The 26144-nt window shown below is 39.0% G+C and overlaps 1 protein-coding gene across 19 annotated transcripts in view; it reads left to right on the forward strand.

The window, feature by feature from the left end:
- The window catches only part of LRRC28 (leucine rich repeat containing 28), a 136688-nt gene extending 110748 nt beyond the window's left edge, over positions 1–25940 (forward strand). For 18 of the 19 annotated variants that reach the window (XM_063795435.1, XM_063795438.1, XM_063795441.1 and 15 more), the window contains 2 exons: positions 724–883; positions 23651–25940. In XM_063795435.1, coding sequence (XP_063651505.1) covers positions 724–883; positions 23651–23723 — 233 coding nt within the window. In that variant the 3' untranslated portion in view covers positions 23724–25940. Of the gene's footprint in view, positions 1–723; positions 884–12459; positions 12618–23650 lie in introns of all 19 variants that reach the window. The other variant, XR_010151816.1, reaches the window with a different exon arrangement.
- The last annotated feature ends 204 nt before the right edge of the window (positions 25941–26144 follow it).

The raw sequence follows: 26144 nt of genomic DNA on the forward strand, positions 1-26144 counted from the left end.
ATGAGTTGATAATTTTTAGATTTCACCTCAGCATGACCATGTCTCTTTCTGTTGGATGCTCATCATCAGTAGAAACCCAGTGTAAATGTGTCTTCAAGATTGCCTGGGCCACTGGGATGTTTTGCTTTAAATGTCTGTTTTGTGTAGCTCAGACTAAGCTGGGAAGGAAGCTCCCTGCATTTATTAATGACAGCTCATGAGAGTAAGACAAGCAAACGCTTGGTTTCATTATTTTTCATTCTTTTTTTATTTCCTCCTTTTCATTCTCTTCAATAAATATGATTTAGCCTTGGTGGAGGATTGATACTAAATGCCTGATCGATTAGGGAGAACTTAATGAAAGTCAGTTTTAGTCGTCAGTTCCAAAAATTCTCTGACTCTTATTAAAGTTTCAAAATCCTCTTTGGGTGAATTATTCCTTTTTGATCTTTGTTCTTAAAAAAATATTTTATCTCACTTATTCCTTGCCTCTACCTCAGGACAGCTTCTGGCTCTTAAAATGAGTGAATTTGTGTTTTCTTTTAGTATCAAAAATATAAAAAAAAAAATTTCATTTTCAAATGATGTTAGATTTTTATTCAGTGTGTATCAATCAGATAACAGAATTTTCAACATGAAGTACTTTTAAGTAACTGAGCTTATTTGGTAACAAATATTTTGAGAAGCCTAGTTTAAGGAAGTCTGATTTTTTACTCGTGTGCATGATTTTCTTTTGTGTTCCAGATTTGAACTTTCTGTCTCCAATCTCATTACCCAGAAGTCTCCTAGAGCTGCTGCACTGCCCTCTGGGGCACTGTCATCGGTGTAGTGAGCCTATGTTTACCATCGTCTACCCCAAGCTCTTCCCCTTGAGAGAGACGCCAATGGCAGGGCTGCACCAGTGGTAATCATGCCTAAGTGGGCACCAGGGTTTACACCCAGGCAAGGGGTGGCGGGTGGGGAGGGGAGAGGCTGTGCATGAAAGCATTAAGTCAGCAGTTTTAAAGGAGCATAACATGCTTCCTGAGAAACAGCTAAATGAAACGATGCTCACTTTCAACATCACAAGAAAACTGGACTTGCCTTTATTAATTTTTGGTCATGTGCTGGACAGTTTTATTGTATATATTATTTAGAGGAGCTCACTCTTTGTGAGAATGTTTTCCTGCTATTTCCCTATTCACAGTAGCCTTTAGGCAATAAGGGATGCAAGAAAAAAAATGTGTTATATAACGGGATGAGCCCAGCTCTTTTGCTTACTTGGTGTTGGTAACTGAAAATGTGTGATTGAGTTCTCTGTGTGTGTGTGTGCATGCGCACACACACACATTTCTGTTTTGAATTTCTAACCCTTCCAAATGGCATTCTCATGCCACTCTTTATTTCTTGGCACATTGCCTTGAATTTGCTAAGAATGTTCACTAAGTAAAACCCCAATAGTTCCACTTTTAAAAAAGGATAGTAGTTAAAGATAGGCTCTCAAATGAAAAATTCCCCACTTGCACAACCTTAGTTTATGGGCTTCCTAAATTTAGGAAACTAAATTTAAACTTTTTCTAAGTTTGAATTTTTTAAGTAAAAAAAAGTACTATAGTACCTCATTTATCACCATCAAATGTATTTCATATGAGTAAACTGAAGCCATTACCCCTCTTTCAATGCCAAAAAGCATTTTGCTTGTAATCATGTTAATAGAAACGTCTCCAAGATTTTCTTTCCCTCCTTCGTTTCTTAATCCATGCAAGATAGGCAATATGGGGCAGTGTTCAGAGCATGGACTTTGCACCCGACAAGTCTGGCCCTTCTGTTGTGAGAACGTGGGCAGGCTGTGGGACTTCTCAAAATGGGGATACAACAGCCTGCGTGGCAGGGCCATGTGAGGCTTGGCAGATGAGAAAGGCACACACCTGGCATGTAAGAGGTATTCAACAAATGGTAGTTCCCATTTACATAGCTCTACTCACGCCATCCCAAAACCGTGTTTATCTTTTTCTTCCTCTGGATAATCCTGTTTTGCTATATTTCACTTCCTATTTCAATCTTCTGTATTTTTAATGTTTCCTGCTTACAGGAGCCCTCCTCCAAATCTTTCTAATTTGCTACTTCTAAGGTGATCAGATAACCAGATTTGGTGGAATTGCATTTAAATTAGAATAAAAATAATTGAATTAGGTTCTGACTGTATTACTACATGAATAAAATTAACAAATAAAATAGATACATTTATGAGAATCTTACAGTGGTGAAGTGCACAGGCCCTGATTCCAACTCCACAAGGCCACCTCAGGCAACTTACTGACCATCCCTGAGCTTAGTCTTTTCATCAATAGAATGGGAATAATAATAATATCTATTTAATAGGGTCATTGTGAGAATTAAATGTGATCATCCCTGTGAAGAGCCCAGGATGGTGTCTGGCAAGTAATAAAAAGCAAATGTTAACTATTATTATCTATTTTTGTCATTTAGAGACTTTTTATTTCTTATTTTTGCTGTGTTTTTAGCAAATGATCTTTATATTAGCAAGATGTCATCACAGGAAAATCTTAACTAATTCATTAAACTACAGTTCAAACCCTTATGCATTGTTATTATACAGTTTCCTATAGAAGACATTTCCTTATTGAAAATATGAAAATGTAAACAAAATGATAGGGTCAGGATGCTCAGTAGCCAATCAAATTCTGAATACCTGTTTTTAAAATTAAACTTTTTTAATCATGGCAATTCATTTACGAAAATAAAGTAGATCCTTCAAATGAAATCACTTTTATGTTATCTTTATATGAAATTTGGGGAATTTAGTCAGTACTTGCATTTTCCATTTACTGTTTAATTTCCCTGCTACAACTTAGAAATGTAGTGTGACTAATCTATTGTTTCAGAACATAAATATTATTAATTTCATAAAATGAGTATATCAAGTACATAGGACTAAGGCAATGTCCTTTTCTTGCATAAAGCCAGAGTGCCTCTGTTTATAGCAGAGATGAAATGCCAAGATACAAACATGGCTTTCTGTGGGAAGTTAATGGTAGGGTCTGAAATTGAGAGTTTGTGGCTTTCATTCAGCCCACCAGGCTGTGCTCCTTCCCATGTTGCCATGGAGATTGTATTAAAAGCATCGGCTTCAGTTTCTACCATAGTCTTAAAAGTACTTCCTTTTGTAATTGAAAACCAAATACTTGAATCTCCAGTAGCTTGTTGCTGAAAATATTTTTAATATCATAAACTCTAAAAGATCTTTCTGAGTTTTCTAATATATTCAGTTGTTTGCATTGCTTGTCATAAAATACATTATATCAGCCAATATCTAAATTAATGTGAACATCTGGCATTATTTCAAAAAGGAACATACTGAATATTCTTCTAAAATACCAAATTCAGTAGAAGTGTTAGTTTCAACCTAAATTTAATACAGAGTGAAGTAAAAAGAAATGACGGTATTTTGCATAAACAGTAAATACCCAAACTTTCAAATATTTATAGCAAAGAAGAATAGCTAGTAAATTCATGACTTTTGATCCTGTAGGCATAGCAAATTTTCATTTTCAAAACTTATTGTTCATTTATTAAAATGGAGAACTTCAACATAGAAGATTATTTCTTGATAAAATAACGTGTCTCTTTTCCCAAGCATGTATGGGTCTTACAAGTTCCATATTTCCCAGTAGGAAACCAGGCTACCAGAGTTTTTCAGGGGCATTGGGTTAGTTTGCCAGGGATGCTGCAACAAAGTGCTGCAAACTGGGTGACTTAAACAACAGAAATTTATTGTATCGCAGTTTTGGAGGCTGGAAGTCCAAGATCAAGGTGTCAGCAGGGTTGGTTCCTTCGGAGGCTGTGAGGGAGGGATCTGTTCCAGGCCTCCATGGCTTGTAGATGACCATCTTCTCCCTTCGTCTCTTCACATCATTTTCTCTTTACGAATGTCTGTCTCTGTGCACAAGTTTTCTCTTTTTATAAGGACACCATTCATATTGGATTACAGCCTACCCTAATGACCTCATCTTACCTAAATATTATATATGCAAGGACATTGTTCCCAAATAAGGTCTCTATATTAGTCAGCACAGGCTGCCATAACAAAATGACAGGGTGGCTTAAACAGCAGTTTAAGGTCAGTTCTGGAGGAAAGAAGTCTGAAATCAAGGGGTCAGCATGGTTGCGTTCTGGTGAGGGCCCTCTTCCTAGCTTGCAGGCAAGCAACTTCTCATGGTCTCCTTACATGGCAGAGAATGTCTCTTTTTATAAGGGCACAAATCCTATCATGAGGATTCCACCTCATGACCTCATTTAAACCAATTATCTCCCAAAGACCTCCTCTCCAAATGCCCTCACATTGGGGGTTTGGGCTTCAACATACGAATTTAGGAAGGAAACAGTCCAGTCCATAATAGTCACATTATGAGGTACTAGAGGTTAGGACTAAAACACAGGAATTTTGGGGGCTATACAATTCAACCCATAACAGTCTGTGTTCTGGCCCCACTGAGATAAGAAAAAAAATGTTTTCTCCTGCTCTTACATAGTCACTCAATACTGAATATAACACTGAATGTTTCACTTCTTGTCACCAAAATTTGTGGGAAGTTCTCCCCACCAGCAACCAGTCAGTTCTCCAGTAGACACTAGCTGGGTGTCCTGTAAGGCCATCAGTTTCTAGACACTATCTTACTGGAGATAGCATTAGATCCCACAGGTTAAGGGCTCAGTCCCACAAGACTGCCTCCACTTAAGATGCTAGTTGCAAGTTGTAGATTGTCACCTGTACTTCTGACCAACCAGCTATAAAATCAGGGTTCCCAATACCTCCTTCTCATGTTCAGTTAATTTGTTAGAGTGATTCACAGAGCTCATGGAAACACGTAACTGTTTTATCTGTTTTATTCTGCTATGACAGAGTAATTGAGATTGGGCAATTTATAAAGAAAAGAGGTTTATTTGGCTCATGCTTTTGGAGCCTGGGAAGTCCAAGATCGAGTGGCCACGTCTGGTGAGGGCCATCTTGCTGCATCATAACATGTCAGAAGGGCAGCAGGCACAAGAGACAAAGAAAATCAGACCAAACTTGTCATTTTCATCAGGAACCCCCTCCCACGATAACTAACCCACTCCTGTGATAACGGCACTCATGAGGGCAGAGCTCTCATGACCTAATCACCTCTTAAAGGCCTTACCTTCTAATGTTGTCATATTGGCAATTAAATGTCAACATAAACTTTGGAGGGGACATTCAAACCATAGCACTTGAGTTTACTGGTTTATTATAAAAGATACAGGTGAACAGCCAGATAGAAGAGACGTATAAAGCAAGGCTTGTGGGAATAAATATGGAACTTTCATGCCTTCTCTGGGCATGCCATCTTCCAGCTATCCCAGAGCTCTCCAAACCTAGTCCTTTGGGCTTTTATGGAGGCTTCATTACATAGACATGATTAATTAAGCCATTGATGATTGGTGATTGGCACAACTTTCAGCCCCCCTCCCCTCCCCAAAGGTCAGGGATGGGGCTAAAAGTCCCAACCCTCTAATTGTGTCTTGGTCTTTCTGGTGACCAGCACACATCCTGAAGCTACCCAGGGATTCCCAAGCCACCAGTTGTCTCATTAGCATATGAATGATAACTCTAATCACTTAGGAGATTCCAGAGTTTTAGGAGCCATATGTCAGGAAACAGGGTCTAAGACTAAATATATATTTCACAATACCACATCCCCCAAAACTCATGTTCTCACATGCAGAATAAATTCACCCCATCCCATGCCCAGAAAGTCCTAAATCTATTTCAGCATCAACCCTTAAGTTCAAAATCTCATCTTAAATATCTAAATCAGGTATGGGTCAGGACATAATTCATCCTGGGGCAAAACTCTCCAGCTATGAACCTATGAAACCAGATAACAATTTATCTGCTTCTAGCATGTAATGGTGGGACAGGAATAGGATAGACATTCCTATTCCACAAGTGAGAATGCTAGAAGGAAAAAAAGGGGTCACAGGTCTCAAGTCTAAAATCTAGAAGGTGAAATTCTGTTAGATTTTAAGGCTTAAGAATAATCCTCTTTGGCTCCACACTCTGTTCTCTGGGCCCAGTAGGGTGGCAATCACACCCCCTTAGTCCTGGATGAACCAAAGAGGTTGCCCTGCCCCTGGAATTGAGAAGGTTGCCCTACCCTTGAGCTTTTTCTTCTCTTTAAGTATAACATATGTTTGCATCTAGGTAGTTCTTTTGGCCATCCTGCCTAAAATCCCAGAAGTCTGACAGCATTTCTTCATCTCATCCCATTTCTGTCCTGTTCAGTACAAGCTAGCAGTATTTTTGCTGAAATAGTTGATGATCCAGAAGTCACATACCTAATCTGTTTGCAAACCATTGTCCAGCCACACTGTTGGTGTTCTCTTTCATGTTTTACAATATGAATAGGCTGAGAATTTTCCAAATCTTCAAGTTCTGGTTCCTTTTGCTTAATAATAATGTGCTCAATTCATCTCTCTCCTCTTGTATTTTACTCACATCTATAAGCAGCAAGAAGAAACCAAGCTGTGCCTTCAACACTTTGCTTAGAAATCTCCTCAGCCAAATATCCAAGTTATCACTTACAAATTCTGCTTTCCATCCAACAGAACACAATTCACTCAAGTCCTTTGCTACTTTATAACAAGGATCACCTTTCTTCCAGTTTCCAATAATACATTCCTCATTTGCAGTCTGAGACCTCACCAGAAGCATCTTTAACATTTTTATTTCTAGCAACATTCTGTTCCTGACAATGTATTTTCTAAGACATTAGAAACTTTATAGCTCCTGCCTTTCTTTTGTGAGCCCTCACTAGATTCTTCTTTATTTCTCCCAATAATCTCTTTTCTGTCACACACCTCAAAATTCTTCCAGCCTCTATTCATTACTCCATGTCAAAGCCACTTCCACATTTTTAGGTATTTGTCACAGCTGCATCCCACTTCCTGATAGCAAAATTTCTCACATTGAAAGAGAGAGAATGACTGATTTTAAGAAATTGGCTCACACAATTGCAAAGGCTGGCGAGTTCAGAACTGTGGGGCAGACTGGCAGCCTGGACGTTGAGGTAAGAGTTGAAGTTGCAGTGTTGAGTCTGAATTCTGCGGGGCACCAGGCTGGAAACTTAGGCAGGGATTCTTTATTGCAGTCTTAGGGAGAATACCTTCTACTTTGTTGCTCTTAAGGCCTTCAACTAATTGGATGAGGCCCATTCACACTATGGAGGGTAATCTGCTCAACTCAGAGTGTACTGATTTAAATATTAATCATATCTTTAAAAAATACCTTTACAGCAACAGCTAGGCTAGTATTTGACCAAACAAATGGGCTCCATAACCTAACCAAGTTGGCACATAAAATTAACTAAAAGATCTTACTTTAATCACCAGGGTATTTTGAGACAGGAACTGTGGGTAGGCCGGTAACCCAATGGTTCTTCCCATATTGCTGGGTTAAGCTTTAGCCATAACGGGTAGTACAGAGTGCATTCAGGCTTTATTGCTGTGTTATCTCTGCTTTTGTGTAATAAGCCATGGTGTGCAATGGAAGAACCAGTAGTCCTAGGGATAAAGAGATCTAGTTTGGAAGTTGAGCTTTATTACTTTTCTTAGTACTGTAAGATAGGTACTATCATTAAGTTGAATCATACAAGTGATATGCATGTGGTCCAACCTGTGATATCCCTTTTACAGGGCAAACAGGTACAGGAAGATTGCACACTGGGCCAAGGTGTCATAGCAGAGCTGGGATTTGAATCCCAGTAGTCTGGCTCCAAATCTGTGTTTTAGCCACTGTGCTGTTCAATTAGCTACTAAGTGGACCAGCATATTAGCATAGAGAAATCTTGAAATAAATAAACTTGTAAATAATGAGTTTAAATATACTTTCAACTCATAAACTCATAAATACAAAGTTAAATATTCTCTAACATTATGAACAAGATACTTTCGAAATATATGTGTATGTGTATGTATGTACATATACACACATGCACACGTGTGTGTGTGTGTATGGTTTGGGTGTTTGCACTAAAAAGTCCAGAAGGATGGAGCTCCAACTCTTTACTATGAGTATCTTGGGAAGGGGGGAATGTGGAGTTATGAGGTAGTCAGGTGGAAGGGGAACTTTCATTTTCAACTCTATATACTTGGGATATAATTTTACAAATCTACAAAACAATATTTGAAAAAAAATTATTTCTAGAGGCATTGAAAAAGCCCTTTGCCTAAAACTGTATACATATTAAAAAAGAAAAGGAAAGATTGTTATGGCAAATTTTTTTGTTCAATTAAAAATGTTATTAAGCAAGTTGCATAAAAGATTGCATAGTGTGATCCAGTCTTTGTCAAGCAATTATAGGTGTGAATATATGTGTATATCTATGTGCACATATATAGTAAATACATGCACATACACACATATTGAAACAATTGTATATATATAGAAAAAGTCTTGGGAAGGACTCATACACCAAAGTAACAGTGGTTTCCTTTGAGTAATGTTAAATTTTTGTAACAAACTGGTATTGCTTTAGAAATTAAAAATATTTTTAATTATTAAAACATTAGTATGCCAGGTGCCTGTAATCCCAGCTACTGGGAGGCTGAGGCAGAATTGCTTGAACCTGGGAGGCAGAGGTTGCAGTGAGCTGAGATCGCGCCACTGCACTCCAGGCTGGGTGACAGAGCAAGACTCTGTCTCAAAAACAAAAACAAAAACAAAACATTAGTATGCCAATGGCTTCTTGTAAAAAAAAATTTTCAGGTTACTTCAAAGTAACTCAAAACACTCATCCTCTTGTTTATTAATTTATCCAGTTGGTTAGCAAACACACTTCGAACATCTACTGCCAGCCGGGTGCTGTGGTAGGTGAGGGCGCCATGGGCTTCAATCAGGCCACTTTCAAGCTCAGATTTGCATAGCTTGGTTCTTTCAGGAATTCTTGGTCTTCTGGGCCGGAGTGATTCTATGAGAGTGCCACATGTCTGAGTGATTGTTGTGCCTTGAGGTAAAGACCTGTTTGTTAGAGGGCCTGCAAAACTGACTTGGTCTTACAGTTTCCTTTTGTCTTTCAGAACAACTAATACTCCCTTCTCCCACTCAGTAGTAGTTTATTTTTAAAATAAGCTCTTTTATATAATTCTTATCTGGTTTCCTCACTTATGAAATGTTTCATATTTCCTTACCCTTGCTTTTTGTGGCTATTGCTTCTTTGAAGCCAAGTAATATCAGTCACACCAACATTATTTGCATACTCATTTTGGGGATTTTGTTTTTCCTTTTGGCAGAAGCCTATTCGTTGGCACCCTCTTAAGGTGACTTATGAAATTTCCCGCAAGTGAAATAGTCTTCAAAAATTTAAGTAAATTGTTCTTAGCTGTTTCTTCCTCCTTATAACATTCAAAAATTATTTGTTGACCATCTGTCATGGGCTGTGCTCTGCAGTAGGTACTGAAAATTCTGCTTTGACCCCACCACCTAATTCTTTTCTCATACATATCTCATTCCTAATGTCTAGGGCAACGACACAATCAAGAAAGAAGTCTGCTTGACATTTCTGTTTCTGTTTCTGCACACAGAATCTTCCCATGAGAGACAGTCACTGCTAACATAAATGCAACAAGCAGATACAATATGTTATTAGATGATTCTTGAGTAAGTTAATATGTACACAAGCTCAGTATTTTAACTTTGTCTTATAAATACTATTTTTTCTTTTGGCTTGACTTCCTTTATGAGTCAAATATATGCTTTGTGTTTTTAATCAGGAAACATATTTGCAGAAAAAATCGCACATTTCTTATGATTTTTGTGGGCTCCAATATGTGCCAACAGCATTGTGATTCGTTCTTTTAAGGAATAGTGGTATTTCTGTATTTTAAAACCAAGCTGAAATGCTCTTTCTTCTGCTTTGCCTGTAAATATGCTCAGAGATTCTAAAGCAACAAATGTCATGTCTGATGTTCTTTGTAGAATTTATCAGCATCTTTTTCTTAACTGTAGAGCTTATTGCTTAGCTCAAAGTGTTTCCCCAGACCTCTGATGTCTCTGGTGCCACAGTTCTGGATTTTAAAGGACTTAACCAACACGAATCCATTCTTAAGGCAGCAGATTGGTTGGTGTACTTGTAATAACTCAGATTATTAATACAACAAGCAGATACAATATGTTATTAGATGAGTCTCCCAAAAGCAAATAAGTACACAGCCTTGGGATTTATTTGTTGCACAAATATGAAACCTCCAGGTTACTCCACCCCCGTGAGCTTCATAAGTAGTTAATGATGATCCAAAGGACATTATCCTTTAATGAGTGTAAATCCCGTATCTTCATGGAATTGAATGCTTTTGCTTGGGAGCTGTTTTAGTCCGTTCTTATGCTGCTGTGCAGAAATACCCAAGACTGGGTAATTCATAAAGGAAAGAGGTTTAATTGACTCACAGTTCCACATGGCTGAGGAGGCCTCAGGAAACTTAACAATCATGGCTCGAGGGGAAGCAAACATGTCCTTCACATGGCAGCAGGAGAGAGAATTGCTGAGTAAAGAGGGAAACGACCCTTATAAAACCATCAGATCTCATGAGAACTCACTCACTATCACGCAAACAGGAGCATGGGGGTAACCACCCCCCCATGATTTAATCACCTCCCACCGGGTCCTTCCCACGACACATGGGGATTATGGGAATTACAATTCAAGATGATATTTGGGTGGGGATGCAGCTAAACCATATGAGGAGCTTTATTTTTAAAAACTAAATGGCTGTGGTATGAAATGTATCCCTTGTATGAATGATTTGCATTTAACATAATTATCTTTTGCTCCTTGTGTTAAGTTTCATCAGCGAATCCCCCAAAATGCACTTTTTATGTCTGTGGTTCTTTTCAATTGTGATTTATTCAAATGTATACATCCTGGTGTAGCATAAAAATTATTGGAACTAGGGTTCTAACCAACTTCATTTTTAAAAAAAATTATTTTTAAAATTTTTTTCATTTCTAATTTTTGTGAGTACATAGTAGATATATATATTTATGGGGTACTTGAGATGTTTGATACAGGCATGCAATGCATAATAATCACATCATGAAAATCACATTCCCTCAAGCATTTATTCTTTGTATTACTAACAATGCAATTATACAATTTTAGTTACTTTAAAATGCACAATTACTGACTGTAGTCACCCTGTTGTGCTATCAAATACTAGGTCTTATTCATTCTTTCTGATTACTTTTTGTACCCATTAACCATTACCCAACCAACTTTAATTTTTTAAAATTACAGGTAATGCAGAAGTATCTAATAACTCAAAATTTACAGAATTTCCTGAGTTAAGAAAAAAAATTCAAAAGTGATGCTTGCCTTTTCGCTTTCCTAAAGATGTCATTTGAAAACAAGTCTTCTGTTTTGATAAAGTTAAATTAATCCATTTCAATTTTATAGTAATGCTTTTTGTGTTCTAAGAAATCTTTACCCACCCCCAAGGTCATGAAGCCTATATAAATCTCTGTTAATATAATTGTATTATAATTCTCTGTTCCATTCACTTGATCTGTGTCTATCTCTTAGTCAATAGCAAACTGTCTTAATTACTATAGTTTAGATTATGGTAGGCCTTAATATCAGGTTGAGTGATACTTCCACTTTGCTTTTCCCTTTCGGGATTGTTTTAGCTATTCTAGGCCCTACACGTTTCCACTGATTTTTAGAATAAATTTATCTTTGTCTCCAAAAAGCCTTGTTGAGATTTTCATAAGAATTGCTTTAACTTTATAGATTAATTTGGAAACGGTTGACATATATACTATGTTGAGTTTTCTAATGCATGAACATGATGCGCCTCTCCATTTATTTAGGTCTTTTACTTCTTTCATCAGCATCTTAAATAATTTTCAGCATATATATCATTAAATGTTTTCCTAAGTTTATATCAAAATATTTCACTTTTTTGTGTGCTTGTAAATGATGCTGTGTTTTAAAATTGCAATTTCCATGTGTTCATTGTTAGCATCTGGGAATGTTACTGATTGTCATATTTTGACTGTATATGTTACAGCCTTGCTGAACTGGCATATTAGTTCTAGGAGTATTTTTTGTAGATGCCTTGGGATTTTCTGCATAGAAAATCATGTCATGCTGTCTGCTAAGGAATAGTTTTATTTCTTCCCTTCCAATCTGTATGCCTTTATTTCTTTTTCTTGCCTTATAGCAGTGGTTAGGACTTTGAGTACTATGCTGACTAAGGTTGTGAAAATAGACATCCTTGCCTTGTTCCAATCTTTTTTTTTTTTTTTTGAGATGGAGTCTCACTCTGTCACCCAGGCTGGAGTGCAGTGGCACGATCTCGGCTCACTCTGCCTCCTGGGTTCACACCATTCTCCTGCCTCCGTCTCCCAAGTAGCTGGGACTACAGGCGCCCACCACCACGCCCGGCTAAATTTTTTTTTTTTTTTAGTAGAGACGGGTTTTACTGTATTAGCCAAGATGATCTCGATCTCCTGACCTTGTGATCTGCTCGCCTCAGCCTCCCAAAATGCCGGGATTACAGGCATGAGCCACCGCACCCAGCTGCCTTGTTCCCAATCTTAAAGGGAAAACACTCAGCGTTTCACTGTTAAGTATAATGTGTTAACTATAATAATACATATAATGTGTTAAGTATAATATAATTTTAATCTGTTAAGTATAATGTGTTAACCCTACTGATAAGCAGGGGTTTTTGTATGTTCTCTTTATTAAATTAAGGAAGATTTCCTCTCTATGTAGTTTGCTGAGAGTTTTAATCAAGAAAAAGTGTTCTATTTTGTTAAATGCTGCTTCTGAGTCCATTGATATGATCATATGGTTTTTCTTTTGCCTGTTGATATGGTGGGTGATACTGATTATCAAATATTGAACTTGCCTCACACGCCTGGAATAACTCCCACTTGATCATGATGTGTAATTCTTTTTGTACATTTCTTTAATTTGTTAATACTTTGTTGAAGATTTTAAAATCTTTGTTCATGAAAGATACTGGTCTGTAATTTTCTGTTTTTGTATTATCCTTGTCTGGTTCTGGAGTCAGGATAATACTGGCCTTATTAAATGAGTTAGGAAGTGTTCCTCTTCTTCTGCTTTTTCCTGAAGAAATTGTGTAAAACTTTTCAAAAATTTATTTTTTTACTCTTTGTTAGAATTCTCCAGTGAAACCATGTGGGCAGGGAAGTTTGTTTTCTTTTTTAAATTATAAACTCAATTTATTTAATGGTTGTAGGACTATTCAGGTTGTCTATTTCATCTCAGTTGAGTTTTGGTAGTTTGTAGTTTTCCAGACACTGGTATGTTTCTTTGAAGTTGTCAGATTTATTAGTATAAAGTTGTCCCTGGTATTCCTATACATCTTTTTAATGGCTGTAGGATCTGTGGTGATATCACCTGCTTCATTTTTAATATTAATTCGTGTGTTCTCTCTTTTTGTCAGTCTTGGTCAAGATTTATCAGTTTTATTGTTACTCATAATCCTAGTGATTGATTTCATTGGTTTCTCCTCTTTATTATTTACTATTCTTCTGCTTGCTTTGGGCTTATTTTGTCCTTTTTTTAGGTTTTTAAAAGCTAAAAGAGGACATTTATAGCACTAAGTACTTACACTAGAAAAGAGGAAAAGTCTCAAATCAATAATCTAGGCTTCTTTGTAATGTAAGCATTTAGTACTATAAATTTCCCTCAGCACTACTGTCTCTAGCTGTGTACCAAAATCTTTGATTTTTGAATCGTATTTTCATCTTCATTCAGTTTGTGTATGTTTTAAGTTCCTTTGAGATTTCCTTTTTGACCTGTGGAAGTGTGGTCATTTGATCCATGGGTCAAAGAACTGTGGTGTTTAATTTCTATGTGTTTGAAGATTTTCCTCTTGTCTTTTTGTTATTGGTTTCTAGTTTGATTCTATTATAGTCAAAGAACATACTCTATGATTTTTCCTTGCTTTAAACTTAAATTGTTCTTCATTCTGTAGTTTCCTGGTAGAAATATGAGTTATTGATTTTAGACCTTTCTTTTCTAGTATGTGTGTTTAGTACTGTAAGTTTTCCTTTAAGTACTGCTTTGGCTGCATCCTATTACTTTTTGATGACTAGTATTTTATTTGCATTTAGTTGAAAAAAAAATTTTTATACTGTAAGTTCTAGGGTACATGTGCACAACGTGCAGGTTTGTTACATATGTATACATGTGCCATGTTGGTGTGCTGCACTCATTAACTCATTATTTACATTAGGTATATACCTAATGTACTCCTAATGCTATCCCTCCCCCCTCCCCCCACCCCACAACAGGCCCTAGTGTGTGATGTTCCCCGTCCTGTGTCCATGTGTTCTCATTGTTCAATTCCCACCTATGAGTGAGGACATGTGGTGTTTGGTTTTCTGTCCTTGTGATAATTTGCTGAGAATGATGGTTTCCAGCTTCATCCATGGCCCTACAAAGGACATGAACTTATCCTTTTTTATGGCTGCAGAGTATTCCATGGTGTATATGTGCCACATTTTCTTAATCCAGTCTATCATTGATGGACATTTGGGTTGGTTCCAAGTCTTTGCTATTGTGAATAGTGCCGCAATAAACATACGTGTGCATTTGTCTTTATACCAGCTTGATTTATAATCCTTTGGGTATATACCCAGTAATGGGATGGCTGGGTCAAATGGTATTTCTAGTTCTAGATCCTTGAGGAATTGCCACACTGACTTCCACAATGGTTGAACTAGTTTACAGTCCCACCAGCAGTGTAAAAAGTATTCCTATTTCTCCACATCCTCTCCAGCACCTGTTGTTTCCTGACTTTTTAATGATCGCTATTCTAACTGGTGTGAGATGGTATCTTATTGTGGTTGTGACTTGCATTTCTCTGATGGCCAGTGATAATGAGCATTTTTTCATGTGTTTTTTGGCTGCATAAATGTCTTCTTTTGAGAAGTGTCTGTTCATGTCCTTTGCCCACTTTTTGATGGGGCTGTTTTTTCCTTGTAAATTTGTTTGAGTTCTTTGTAGATTCTGGATATTAGCCCTTTGCCAGATGAATAGATTGCAAAAATTTTCTCCCATTCTATAGGTTGCCTGTTCACTCTGATGGTAGTTTCTTTTGCTGTGCAGAAGCTCTTTGGTTTAAATAGATCCCATTTGTCAATTTTGGCTTTTGTTGCCATTGCTTTTGGTGTTTTAGACATGAAGTCCTTGCCCATGCCTATGTCCTGAATGGTATTGCCTAGGTTTTCTTCTAGGGTTTTTATGGTTTTAGGTCTAATGTTTAAGTCTTTAATCCATCTTGAATTAATTTTTGTATAAGGTGTAAGGAAGGGATCCAGTTTCAGCTTTCTACATATGGCTAGCCAGTTTTCCCAGCACCATTTATTAAATAGGGAATCCTTTCCCCATTTCTTGTTTTTGTCAGGTTTGTCAAAGATCAGATGGTTGTAGATGTGTGGTATTATTTCTGAGGGCTCTGTTCTGTTCCATTGGTCTATAGCTCTGTTTTGGTACCAGTACCTTGCTGTTTTGGTTGCTATATCCTTGTATTATAGTTTGAAGTCAGGTAGCATGATGCCTCCAGCTTTGTTCTTTTGGCTTAGGATTGTTTTGGCAATGCAGGCCCTTGTTTGGTTCCATATGAACTTTAAAGTAGTTTTTTTCCAATTCTGTGAAGAAAGTCATTGGTAGCTTGATGGGGATGGCATTGAATCTATAAATTACCTTGGGCAGTATGGCCATTTTCACGATATTGATTCTTCCTATCCATGAGCATGGAATGTTCTTCCATTTGTTTGTGTCCTCTTTTATTTCGTTGAGCAGTGGTTTGTAGTTCTCCTTGAAGAGGTCCTTCACATCCCTTGTAAGTTGGATTCCTAGGTATTTGATTCTCTTTGAAGCAATTGTGAATGGGAGTTCACTCATGATTTGGCTCTCTGTCTGCTATTGGTGTATAAGAATGCTTGTGATTTTTGCACATTGATTTTGTATCCTGAGACTTTGCTGAAGTTGCTTATCAGCTTAAGGAGATTTTGGGCTGAGACGATGGGGTTTTCTAAATATATAATCATGTCATCTGCAAACAGGGACAATTTGACTTCCTCTTTTCCTAATTCAATACCCTTTATTTCTTTCTCCTGCCTGATTGCCCTGGCCAGAACTTCCAACACTGTGTTGAATAGGAGTGGTGAGAGAGGGCATCCCTGTCTTGTGCCAGTTTTCAAAGGGAATGCTTCCAGTTTTTGCCCATTCAGTATGATATTGGCTGTGGGTTTGTCATAAATAGCTCTTATTATTTTGAGATACATCCCATCAATACCTAATTTATTGAGAGTTTTTAGCATGAAGGGCTGTTGAATTTTGTTGAAGGCCTTTTCTGCGTCTATTGAGATAATCATGTGATTTTTGTCTTTGGTTCTGTTTATATGATGGATTACATTTATTGATTTGCATATGTTGAACCAGCTTTGCATCCCAGGGATGAAGCCCACTTGATCATGGTAGATAAACTTCTTGATGTGCTGCTGGATTCCGTTTGCCAGTATTTTATTGAGAATTTTTGCCTCAATGTTCTTCAGGGATATTGGTCTAAAATTCTCTTTTTTTGTTGTGTCTCGCCAGGCTTTGGTATCAGGATGATGCTGGCCTCATAAAATGAATTAGGGAGGATTCCCTTTTTCTATTGATTGGAATAGTTTCAGAACGAATGGTACTAGCTCCTCCTTGTACCTCTGGTAGAATTCAGCTGTGAATCCGTCTGGTCCTGGACTTTTTTTGGTTGGTAGGCTATTAATTATTGCCTCAATTTCAGAGCCTGTTATTGGTGTACTCTGGGATTCAACTTCTTCCTGGTTTAGTCTTGGGAGGGTGTATGTGTCCAGGAATTTATCCATTTCTTCTAGATTTTCTAGTTTATTTGCGTAGAGGTGTTAATTATAGTATTCTCTGATGGTAGTTTGTATTTCTGTGGGATCGCTGGTGATATCCCCTTTATCATTTTTTACTGCGTCTATTTGATTCTTCTCCCTTTTCTTCTTTATTAGTCTTGCTAGCAGTCTATTAATTTTGTTGATCTTTTCAAAAAAACCAGCTCCTGGATTGATTGATTTTTTGAAGGGTTTTTTCTGTCTCTATCTCCTTCAGTTCTGCTCTGATCTTAGTTATTTCTTGCCTTCTGCTAGCTTTTGAATGTGTTTGCTCTTGCTTCTCTAATTCTTTTAATTGTGATGTTAGGGTGTCAATTTTAGATCTTTCCTGTTTTCTCTTGTGGGCATTTAGTGCTATAAATTTCCCTCTACACACTGCTTTAAATGTGTCCCAGAGATTCTGGTATGTTGTGTCTTTGCTCCCATTGGTTTCAAACAACATCTTTATTTCTGCCTTCATTTCGTTATGTACCCAGTAGTCATTCAGGAGCAGGTTGTTCAGTTTCCATGTAGTTGAGGAGTTTTGAGTGAGTTTCTTAATCCTAAGTTCTAGTTTGATTGCACTGTGGTCTGAGAAACAGTTTGTTGTAATTTCTGTTCTTTTACATTTGCTGAGGAATGCTTTACTTCCAACTATGTTGTCAATTTTTGAATTAGTGTGATGTGGTGCTGAGAAGAATGTATAGTTGATTTGGGGTGGAGAGTTCTGTAGATGTCTATTAGATCCACTTGGTGCAGAGCTGAGTTCAATTCCTGGATATCCTTGTTAACTTTCTGTCTCGTTGATCTGTCTAATGTTGACAGTGGGGTGTTAAAGTCTCCCATTATTATTGTGTGGGAGTCTAAGACTCTTTCTAGGTCTGTAAGTACTTGCTTTATGAATCTGGGTGCTCCTGTATTGGGTGCATATATATTTAGGATAGTTAGCTCTTCTTGTTGAATTGATCCCTTTACCATCATGTATTGGCCTTCTTTGTCTCTTTTGATCTTTGTTGGTTTAAAGTCTGTTTTGTCAGAGACTAGGATTGCAACCCCTGCCTTTTTTTTTTTTCCATTTGCTTGGTAGATCTTCCTCCATCCCTTTATTTTGAGCCTATGTGTGTCTCTGCACATGAGATGGGTCTTCTGAATAAAGCACACTGATAGGTCTTGACTCTTTATCCAGTTTGCCAGTCTGTCTTTTAATTGGAGCATTTAGCCCATTTACATTTAAGGTTAATATTGTTATGTGTGAATTTGATCCTGTCATTATGATGTTAACTGGTTATTTTGCTCGTTAGTTGATGCAGTTTCTTCCTAGCATTTATGATCTTTACAATTTGCCATGTTTTTGCCGTGGCTGGTACCAGTTGTTCCTCTCCATGTTTAGTGCTTCCTTCAGGAGCTCTTGTAGGGCAGGCCTGGTGGTGACAAAATCTCTCAGCATTTGCTTGTCTGTAAAGGATTTTATTTCTCCTTCACTTATGAGGCTTAATTTGGCTGGATATGAAATTCTGGGTTGAAAATTCTTTTCTTTAAGAATGTTGAATGTTGGTCCCCACTCTCTTCTGGCTTGTAGAGTTTCTGCTGAGAGATCCGCTGTTCGTCTGATGGGCTTTCCTTTGTGGGTAACCCGACCTTTCTGTCTGGCTGCCCTTAACATTTTTCCCTTCATTTCAACTTTGGTGAATCTGACAATTATGTATCTTGGAGTTGCTCTTCTTGAGGAGTATCTTTGTGGCGTTCTCTGTATTTCCTGAATTTGAATGTTGGCCTGCCTTGCTAGGTTGGGGAATTTCTCCTGGATGATATCCTGCAGAGTGTTTTTCAACTTGGTTCCATTCTCCCCATCACTTTCAAGTATACCAATCAGACGTAGATTTGGTCTTTTCACATAGTCCCATATTTCTTGGAGGCTTTGTTCATTTCTTTTTACTCTTTTTTCTCTTAACTTCTCTTCTCACTTCATTTCATTCATTTGATCTTCAATCACTGATACCCTTTCTTCCAGTTGATCAAATCGGCTACTGAAGCTTGTGCATTCGTCACATAGTTCTCGTGCCATGTTTTTCAGCTCCATCAGGTCATTTAAGGACTTCTCTATATTGGTTATTCTAGTTAGCCATTCGTCTAATCTTTTTTCAAGGCTTTTAGCTTCTTTGCGATGGGTTCGAACTTCCTCCTTTAGCTTGGAGAAGTTTGATCTTCTGAAGCCTTCTTCTCTCAACTCGTCAAAGTCATTCTCCATCCAGCTTTGTTCCATTGCTGGCGAGGAGCTGTGTTCCTTTGGAGGGGGAGAGGCGCTCTGATTTTTAGAGTTTTCAGCTTTTCTGCTCTGTTTTTTCCCCATCTTTGTGGTTTTATCTACCTTTGGTCTTTGATGATGGTGACTTACAGATGGGGTTTTGGTGTGGATGTCCTTTCTGTTTGTTAGTTTTCTTCTAACAGTCAGGACCCTTAGCTGCCGGTCTGTTGGAGTTTGCTGGAGGTCCACTGCAGACCCTGTTTGCCTGGGTATCAGCAGCAGAGGCTGCAGAACAGCGAATATTGCTGAACAGCAAATGTTGCTGCCTGATTGTTCCTCTGGAAGCTTCATCTCAGAGGGGCACCCGGCTGTGTGAGGTGTCAGTCTGCCCCTACTGGAGGGTGCCTCCCAGTTAGGCTACTCAGGGGTCAGGGACCCACTTGAGGGGACAGTCTGTCCGTTCTCAGATCTCAAACTCTGTGCTGAGAGAACCACTACTCACTTCAAAGCTGTCAGACAGGGACATTTAAGTCTGCAGAGGTTTCTGCTGCCTTTTGTTTGGCTATGCCCTGCCCCGAGAGGTGGAGTCTACAGAGGCAGGCAGGCCTCCTTGAGCTGCGGTGGGCTCCACCCAGTTCGAGCTTCCTGGCTGCTTCGTTTACCTACTCAAGCCTCAGCAATGGTGGGCGCCCCTCCCCCAGCCTCACTGCCACCTTGCAGATGGATCTCAGACTGCTGTGCTAGCAATGAGCGAGGCTCCGTGGGCGTGGGACCCTCCCAGCCAGGCGCGGGATATAATCTTCTGGTGTGCCGTTTGCTCAGTTGGAAATGCAGAAATCACCCATCTTCTGCATCTCTCAGGCTGGGAGCTGTAGACTGGAGCTGTTCCTATTCGGCCATCTTGGAACTGCCAAAAATTTGTTTTATTTCTCTTCAGATTTCTTCTTTCACCTAGATATTTAGAATTAAGTTGTTTAATTTCTAAATATTTAGGAATTTTCCAGCTATCTTTTATTGATTTCTAGTTTAATTCCATTGTAGTTTGAGAACATAATTTGTCTGATATCTTTTAAATTTTTTAAGGTGTGGTTTTATGCCCAGATTTTGTAAACATTCTCATTTAAGTGTTCCTACCAGTTTATGGCTCTAGCAGCTCTGTCCAGTTGGGCAAATCTCAGCTGTGACTTGGTATATGGTCCATGGGCATTTGAAAAAAAACAACGTAGATTCTGCTGCTGTTGGATAGTGTTCTGTATATGTCAGATTTTTAATTTATTGTGTTATTCAGTTTTTCTATACTTATACTAACTTTCTATCTAGTATATCAGTTGCTGAGAGTAAGGTATTGAAGTCCCCAATTCTATTTTTGGATTTATCTATTTCTCCTTTCATCTCTCTTATTTCTTAACAGCTTTATTGAGATAATTCACGTATCATACAATTTCACCCATTTAAAGTATACAACTCAGTGTTTCTTAGTACATTCAGCGATATGCGCAACCCTCACCCTAATCCATTTCAGAACATTTTCTCACCCATACGGAAACCCTGAACATTTAGCTCTTGCCCCTGTCCCTCTGTCCCCATCATACCTAGCCCTAGGCTTATCTACTTTATGTCTCTGTAGATTTTCCTGTCTCTGGCCTTTGGCTTGGGGGCATGGGCTTTACTTGGAGCCAATTGCATCTGTGCCTATTACTGATTCTGGATTGGAGGCTTCTACAGCATCCTATTTAAGATATAGAGGGCAATAAGGTACCCAGGGAACGTGCCAGCACTGTGTTGTTCCTCAAGTCCCACTGTCCCTAGGCTGTCTGCCTTGGTTCTCCCTTTCAGAGCTTGCCTGTGCTTATTTGTTGTATTTTGTCCAGAGTGTTTCAGGTGGAGGGGGGAAGACCTGGGAAGAATGGGGCCTACCCCATCTTGGCAGAACCAGAAGTTCCACCTAAATATATTTTCCCCCAAAATCCAGAGGGATCCACCAAGTGTGTGTCTGTTTCTCTGTAGTGGGCAGTACTGGATACAACTCTTCTTTTCCATTTGAAACTGCACTGATGTAGTAGGCATGTGAACTCTTGCAGGATTTTTCTCTCTCACCTCTGATAATCATGTATCTATTAAGGCATCAAGGGTGCTTGCTACTTCCAGTTTGTATTCCCCCTTGCAAATACATTTAGCCTTAGGGAAGAAAAAGACTTCTTGGCCCTCCTGGAGATTTTCAGGAGGTGGCTGAGCAGGGTCCACCACCTTGGGTCCTCTCTGCATTCCCATTTATCCTCCCTCTAGAATCTGCAAGGGGAGTCTAGCATAGCTGTCTCATTAGCTGTTGGCCTGCAATGAGTCAAGGCTTCTGTTAACCATTCCCAGGTGCTTAATGTATCATATTCTGAGGTATAGGTGAAGTACCCCTGTTGGCCTGATCCAATCTTACATTCATTCTTGCTGGCCAATGTACTTAGAATCCGTTTCCATGTGTGCCCTCCAGGTTCCTGCTAATATAATTTGACAAGATCCTGCAACTCCATCAGCGTGTACGTGATTTCCTCCAGGAGTAGACCTTTCAATGATCTCTGGATCATGCTAGGATTTTACCCTTTTTGGCCCTATAGGCGATGAGTATTGATGGTTGTGGGTCCTGAAAAGTTTTTAGGTAACCACCCCAGGGGAAGCCATTGAAACACTTTTACCCAAGGGAATGCTAGTTTTCGTAGAAGGTGGAAAGGTCTGTTTCTGATATGAAGAAATGTTTAGAGATGCTAGGGAGTCAAGGCTCTTAGATTTGTGCCTGTCTAGAGGCTCCCATATCAAGTCTCAAGTTCCCACTCTTTCTCAACAGCACCTTTTACCTTAGCATAAGAGACTTAGCATAAATACACCTTTATCTGGCATGTGATCCTGAAACCTCTACATTTAGCCTCAGCCATGTCCCTTGCAGCTTCATAAAATAAGGATTCACTTAAGGCCACCATACAAACTTTCTGATTCTCTGCCCATGCCTTGAGTTGAGATCTCAAGGCACTAAGCTTATCGTTTTCTTTTCGGAATCTCTTCAGCACAGTCAAAAGAAGCCATCTCACCCCACAAACTTGGAATCACCGTGATGCCATAGCAGTCAAGTGCCACAGCCACTTGCTTTCCCAATGCCTTGCCCTCCTGTTACCTTCTGTTCCAGTGATATTTGAGTAACCATGATGCCACCACATGCTACAGATTAGCAGGGTCCCACTTCTCTCTAGTAAGAAAGCCATTCATGTACTCGCCAGCCCACCCTCAGAATCTCACTTGGATGAGCTGCTTCGTTGGGCCACTTCTCATAACACATACTGTATTCATCAGGGCTGGAAAACAAAATGCACATTTGGCTGAGACTTTGAAGAGAAATTAATGAAGAAGGACAATTGGCTGAAGTTTGGGCAGGGTGGAGAGCACCCAGAAGGATATTGAGGCACGCAGGGACTCACAGCAGTAGGAAGCCCTTACCATGCTTAATCCTTGGGCCTGAAGGGCAAAGGGAGCTCTCTCTGGAGCCTGGCGAGAACCAGAGGTGGCAAAGGGGGCCTGCCTGATAGGAGCTCCAGTCCCAGAGGTAGAGAGGGAGTGGGGTGGAAATACTCAACCTTCCTTCTTCCTGCCCTTCAGCCCCCTGCTGGTGCCTCCTGCTGGTGCCTCTCGCTGGCCTAACCAGAAGCTAGAGTTGAGGCAACTTTGCTGGTAAAGTCTACAGAGGTCCCCTTCCTGGGCCACAGGGAAAGGCGGACTGTGTTGGGGGTGAGGAAATAGAAAACAATCAGCACAGGGGGTCTTGTGGAAACAACAAGAGACTCTTCTCCCTCTACCAGAGGATAGCACTTCTGGCAGGAAAACAAGGCATCTCATAGCTGGAGCTGTCCAGAGTGGGTCGGAGGCCCCCTGGGGCTCATGACTCACACACAAAGGTGCCCAAACCTCTGATATGTGGGAAGACCTTTGAACTATATTATTCAGATTCTGAAATGACCTCTACGAGCAATCTATGTGTATGCGTACATTTGTAGGATAAATTCCTTAAAATTATGTTGTTTAAGCTCTGTGGTATATATGTGTTCTGGCTAAATTGGTGACATTTTCTGTTACATGATTTTTATAATGGACTTCAATTCTGTGATTGCGCTGTTGGTTCTAGAAAGCAGAGTTCGAAACATAACGTGGAAAAGGCATTTTTTTTTTTTTCTTAGTTTCTACTTTAGGGATAATATATCTTCTGAACGCTGCTATTAAAATGAACATTCAAAAAATAAATAAATAAATAAATAAATAAAATGAACATTCACATGTACATACTTCACCTGATTCCAGTGCTCAGTTTGAAAAGGAAATTTAAATTTCTATTATGCAGTTTGTTGACCATGGCTAATCCTTCATTTTAACAAAGAAAAAAGTTTCCAGCAGAAAGAATCAGAGACTTTAATCTTGAACTCACAGCGTTCTTCTCTCCCTTTTTCCCCTTCCAGGAAGACCACTGTTAGTTTTGTGGCTTACTGCTGCTCCACCCAGTGTCTGCAGACTTTTGACCTGCTGAGTTGATAAACACTCAAGAACCTCAGGAGCGCTGCCAGCTTGACACTGGGGAATCCAGCCAGTCCAGCACACTCTTCCATCCTGTCCTGTCCAATGCGGGGGCACTGCAGAACTCTCTGGAAATGTCATGATTGAGCTTCAGAGCTAAAATGCCTTCACCCTTCCCCCAAGTTGGAATATATCCTCCCCCAAATTAAGGACCCATTTGTCTTCTGTGTTTTTCCTTTTTATGTGAGTGTGTCTTTTACAGAAACAATTTAGATTGATGGGCCTCCCCAAATCTAATTTAAAGCAAGTTTCAGGTCCTTGGAGAACAGTGACTTGATCATCTAGCCAGATTCCCTTTTGAACACACATACCATCAGTGATGCTTCCTCTCCTCTCCCTTGCTTTCCCCAGAGAGTTATTTCCCTGAGACCATGTTCTCCACAGTGTCTCCAGTGGAAACTTGTCAGTTTTTGAGGAGTTTCAGCAAACCTTGTGGCCTCAATGGTCTTGAGTAGCAGGGTGGGGCGCCTGAGTTGGCGGCAAAGTGAGGCTCCCATGGAGGCTCAGTGAGGGTCCCAGAGCACACACCCTCTGGAAAGTTCCAGCCTTGTTTATACGTTCTACAATGTAGCAACAGACTTTTGTGAGGGATTTTAAAAACAAAAATGTAGATTGTAATGAAATACACTTCTTGTTTTTTAAAAGTGTTTGCAGAAAAATGATTTTTGAAGTTTTTAAATTTCCTGATAAGATTTTTTTATATGAGAAGAATTTGAGGAATATTTGAAGCTTTACAAGATCTGATTTTTTTCTTTCTTAATATAAACAGTTTCCACACAATGAGAAAGGGGGAGAAAACACACATTGAAATAAGACCTCCGTGTTCTTTTTTGATGGGTTTATGATTCAGTTTATACTGACTTTGAAATATTTTTGTCACATATGAAAGACAGGCTTCAGCTACTTCCACTACTGGTTTTTAACAGGATGATTCAAAGTACAGCCCGTGCACATTTACTTAGTCACCTGGTGCACCACACTGTCTTCATGTTGACCCTCGTTTCTTGTATACTTAGCTTACTGCCCAGATGCAACTGAGAAAATACAGGAAAAGCAGGTCCAAATTCAGCCTTCGACTTCTGCAAAAGTCCATAAACAGGAAGTCTGTGAGCCTCCACCCTGCCAGAAAGAACTCTTCATGAAGGAGTCACGTATTTGCTCTTCCTTTCAAAGGATGGCATTTTAATGTTGCTTTGCTGCCAGATGTTCATCTGCTTGCTGTGAAGTGATTCTTTTTTTAAAATGTTTTTTAATGATGTAAGTTTTCTAAAAGGCAGGGCTGAATGGAGAACCAAGAATTTGCTTGGTAGAAAAATTATTTTTTTAAAATTTCAGACTTATCAAAAATTTGGTTGAGGGAATTTTTATTAGCTGCCCTGACTTTATAATGCTACGCTCTTAACAGTGCCAAAAATCCTACATAGTTACTGACAAATGTGTGATCTTTTTACAGTCACACCACCTGCTGCCCGGAAAGCACACCATCCACGTAGAATGGAGAAGGCAGAAAGTTACCGTGTGTTCCCACTGTATCTGCACTGTTCTTACTTCCTCTTGTCCCTTTTCATATCTTGGTCTATTCAGCCTTAACATTTCAAAGGCTTATAGTAAAATAGGAACTGAAGATCTGTATCAAAATGTAACACTTTCATCCTTTGGAATAATTGAAGTTTAACATAACCTCTACATGTATATAAGTTAGCTGGTGAAAATGTGGCATGAAACTTCAGAATTGTGCTTCAGGCCTAAGTGACTGCTACCTATCATTTAAGTGACAGTAAATGTCTTGCTACATTTTTCTATTTCATCCTCTACAATCATATGTCATGGAATGGAGCTATGAAATGTGCTAACTTGGTATTCAGGATTCTCATTGTGATAAGGTAATACATTAGTTTTACCTTGTTTGAAATTTTACAAAAATGCTTACAATTCAGGCGTTCTTTCTGTACCTATTATGAACTACGGTGTGTTAAACAACAGCAGTGGGCTGGGCAGACAACCTTTGGGCAGTCTCAACCTTAATCCTTGGGTACAGCACCTGAACTTAATTGATGAGAAGTGGAACTTAAATGGTTTCCCTGGTGCTGTTCATTATGGAAATTTTATGCTGGATTTATCGATGTCATTCTTAATCTTTTGATACTATAAAGGAGTGTTACCAACTGGAGAAAATTTGCCTACGTGGTATATATTTGAATTGTGTCCAAAGCTTTGCAGAAAGGCAAATCTAAGTTATTATATATGTTGTTTTCTTGAGCAACAGTTACACTAGGTAGAAAAGTATTTCACACAACAATAGTAATGCAAAAAAAGTGAGCTACTTGGAAAGTATCATCTCTGTTCAGGTAAGTTTACTTCAGTGAACTCTTGTGTGGC

This window comes from Pan troglodytes, chromosome 16 (genome assembly GCF_028858775.2).
Source record: "Pan troglodytes isolate AG18354 chromosome 16, NHGRI_mPanTro3-v2.0_pri, whole genome shotgun sequence".
NCBI lineage: Eukaryota > Metazoa > Chordata > Mammalia > Primates > Hominidae > Pan > Pan troglodytes.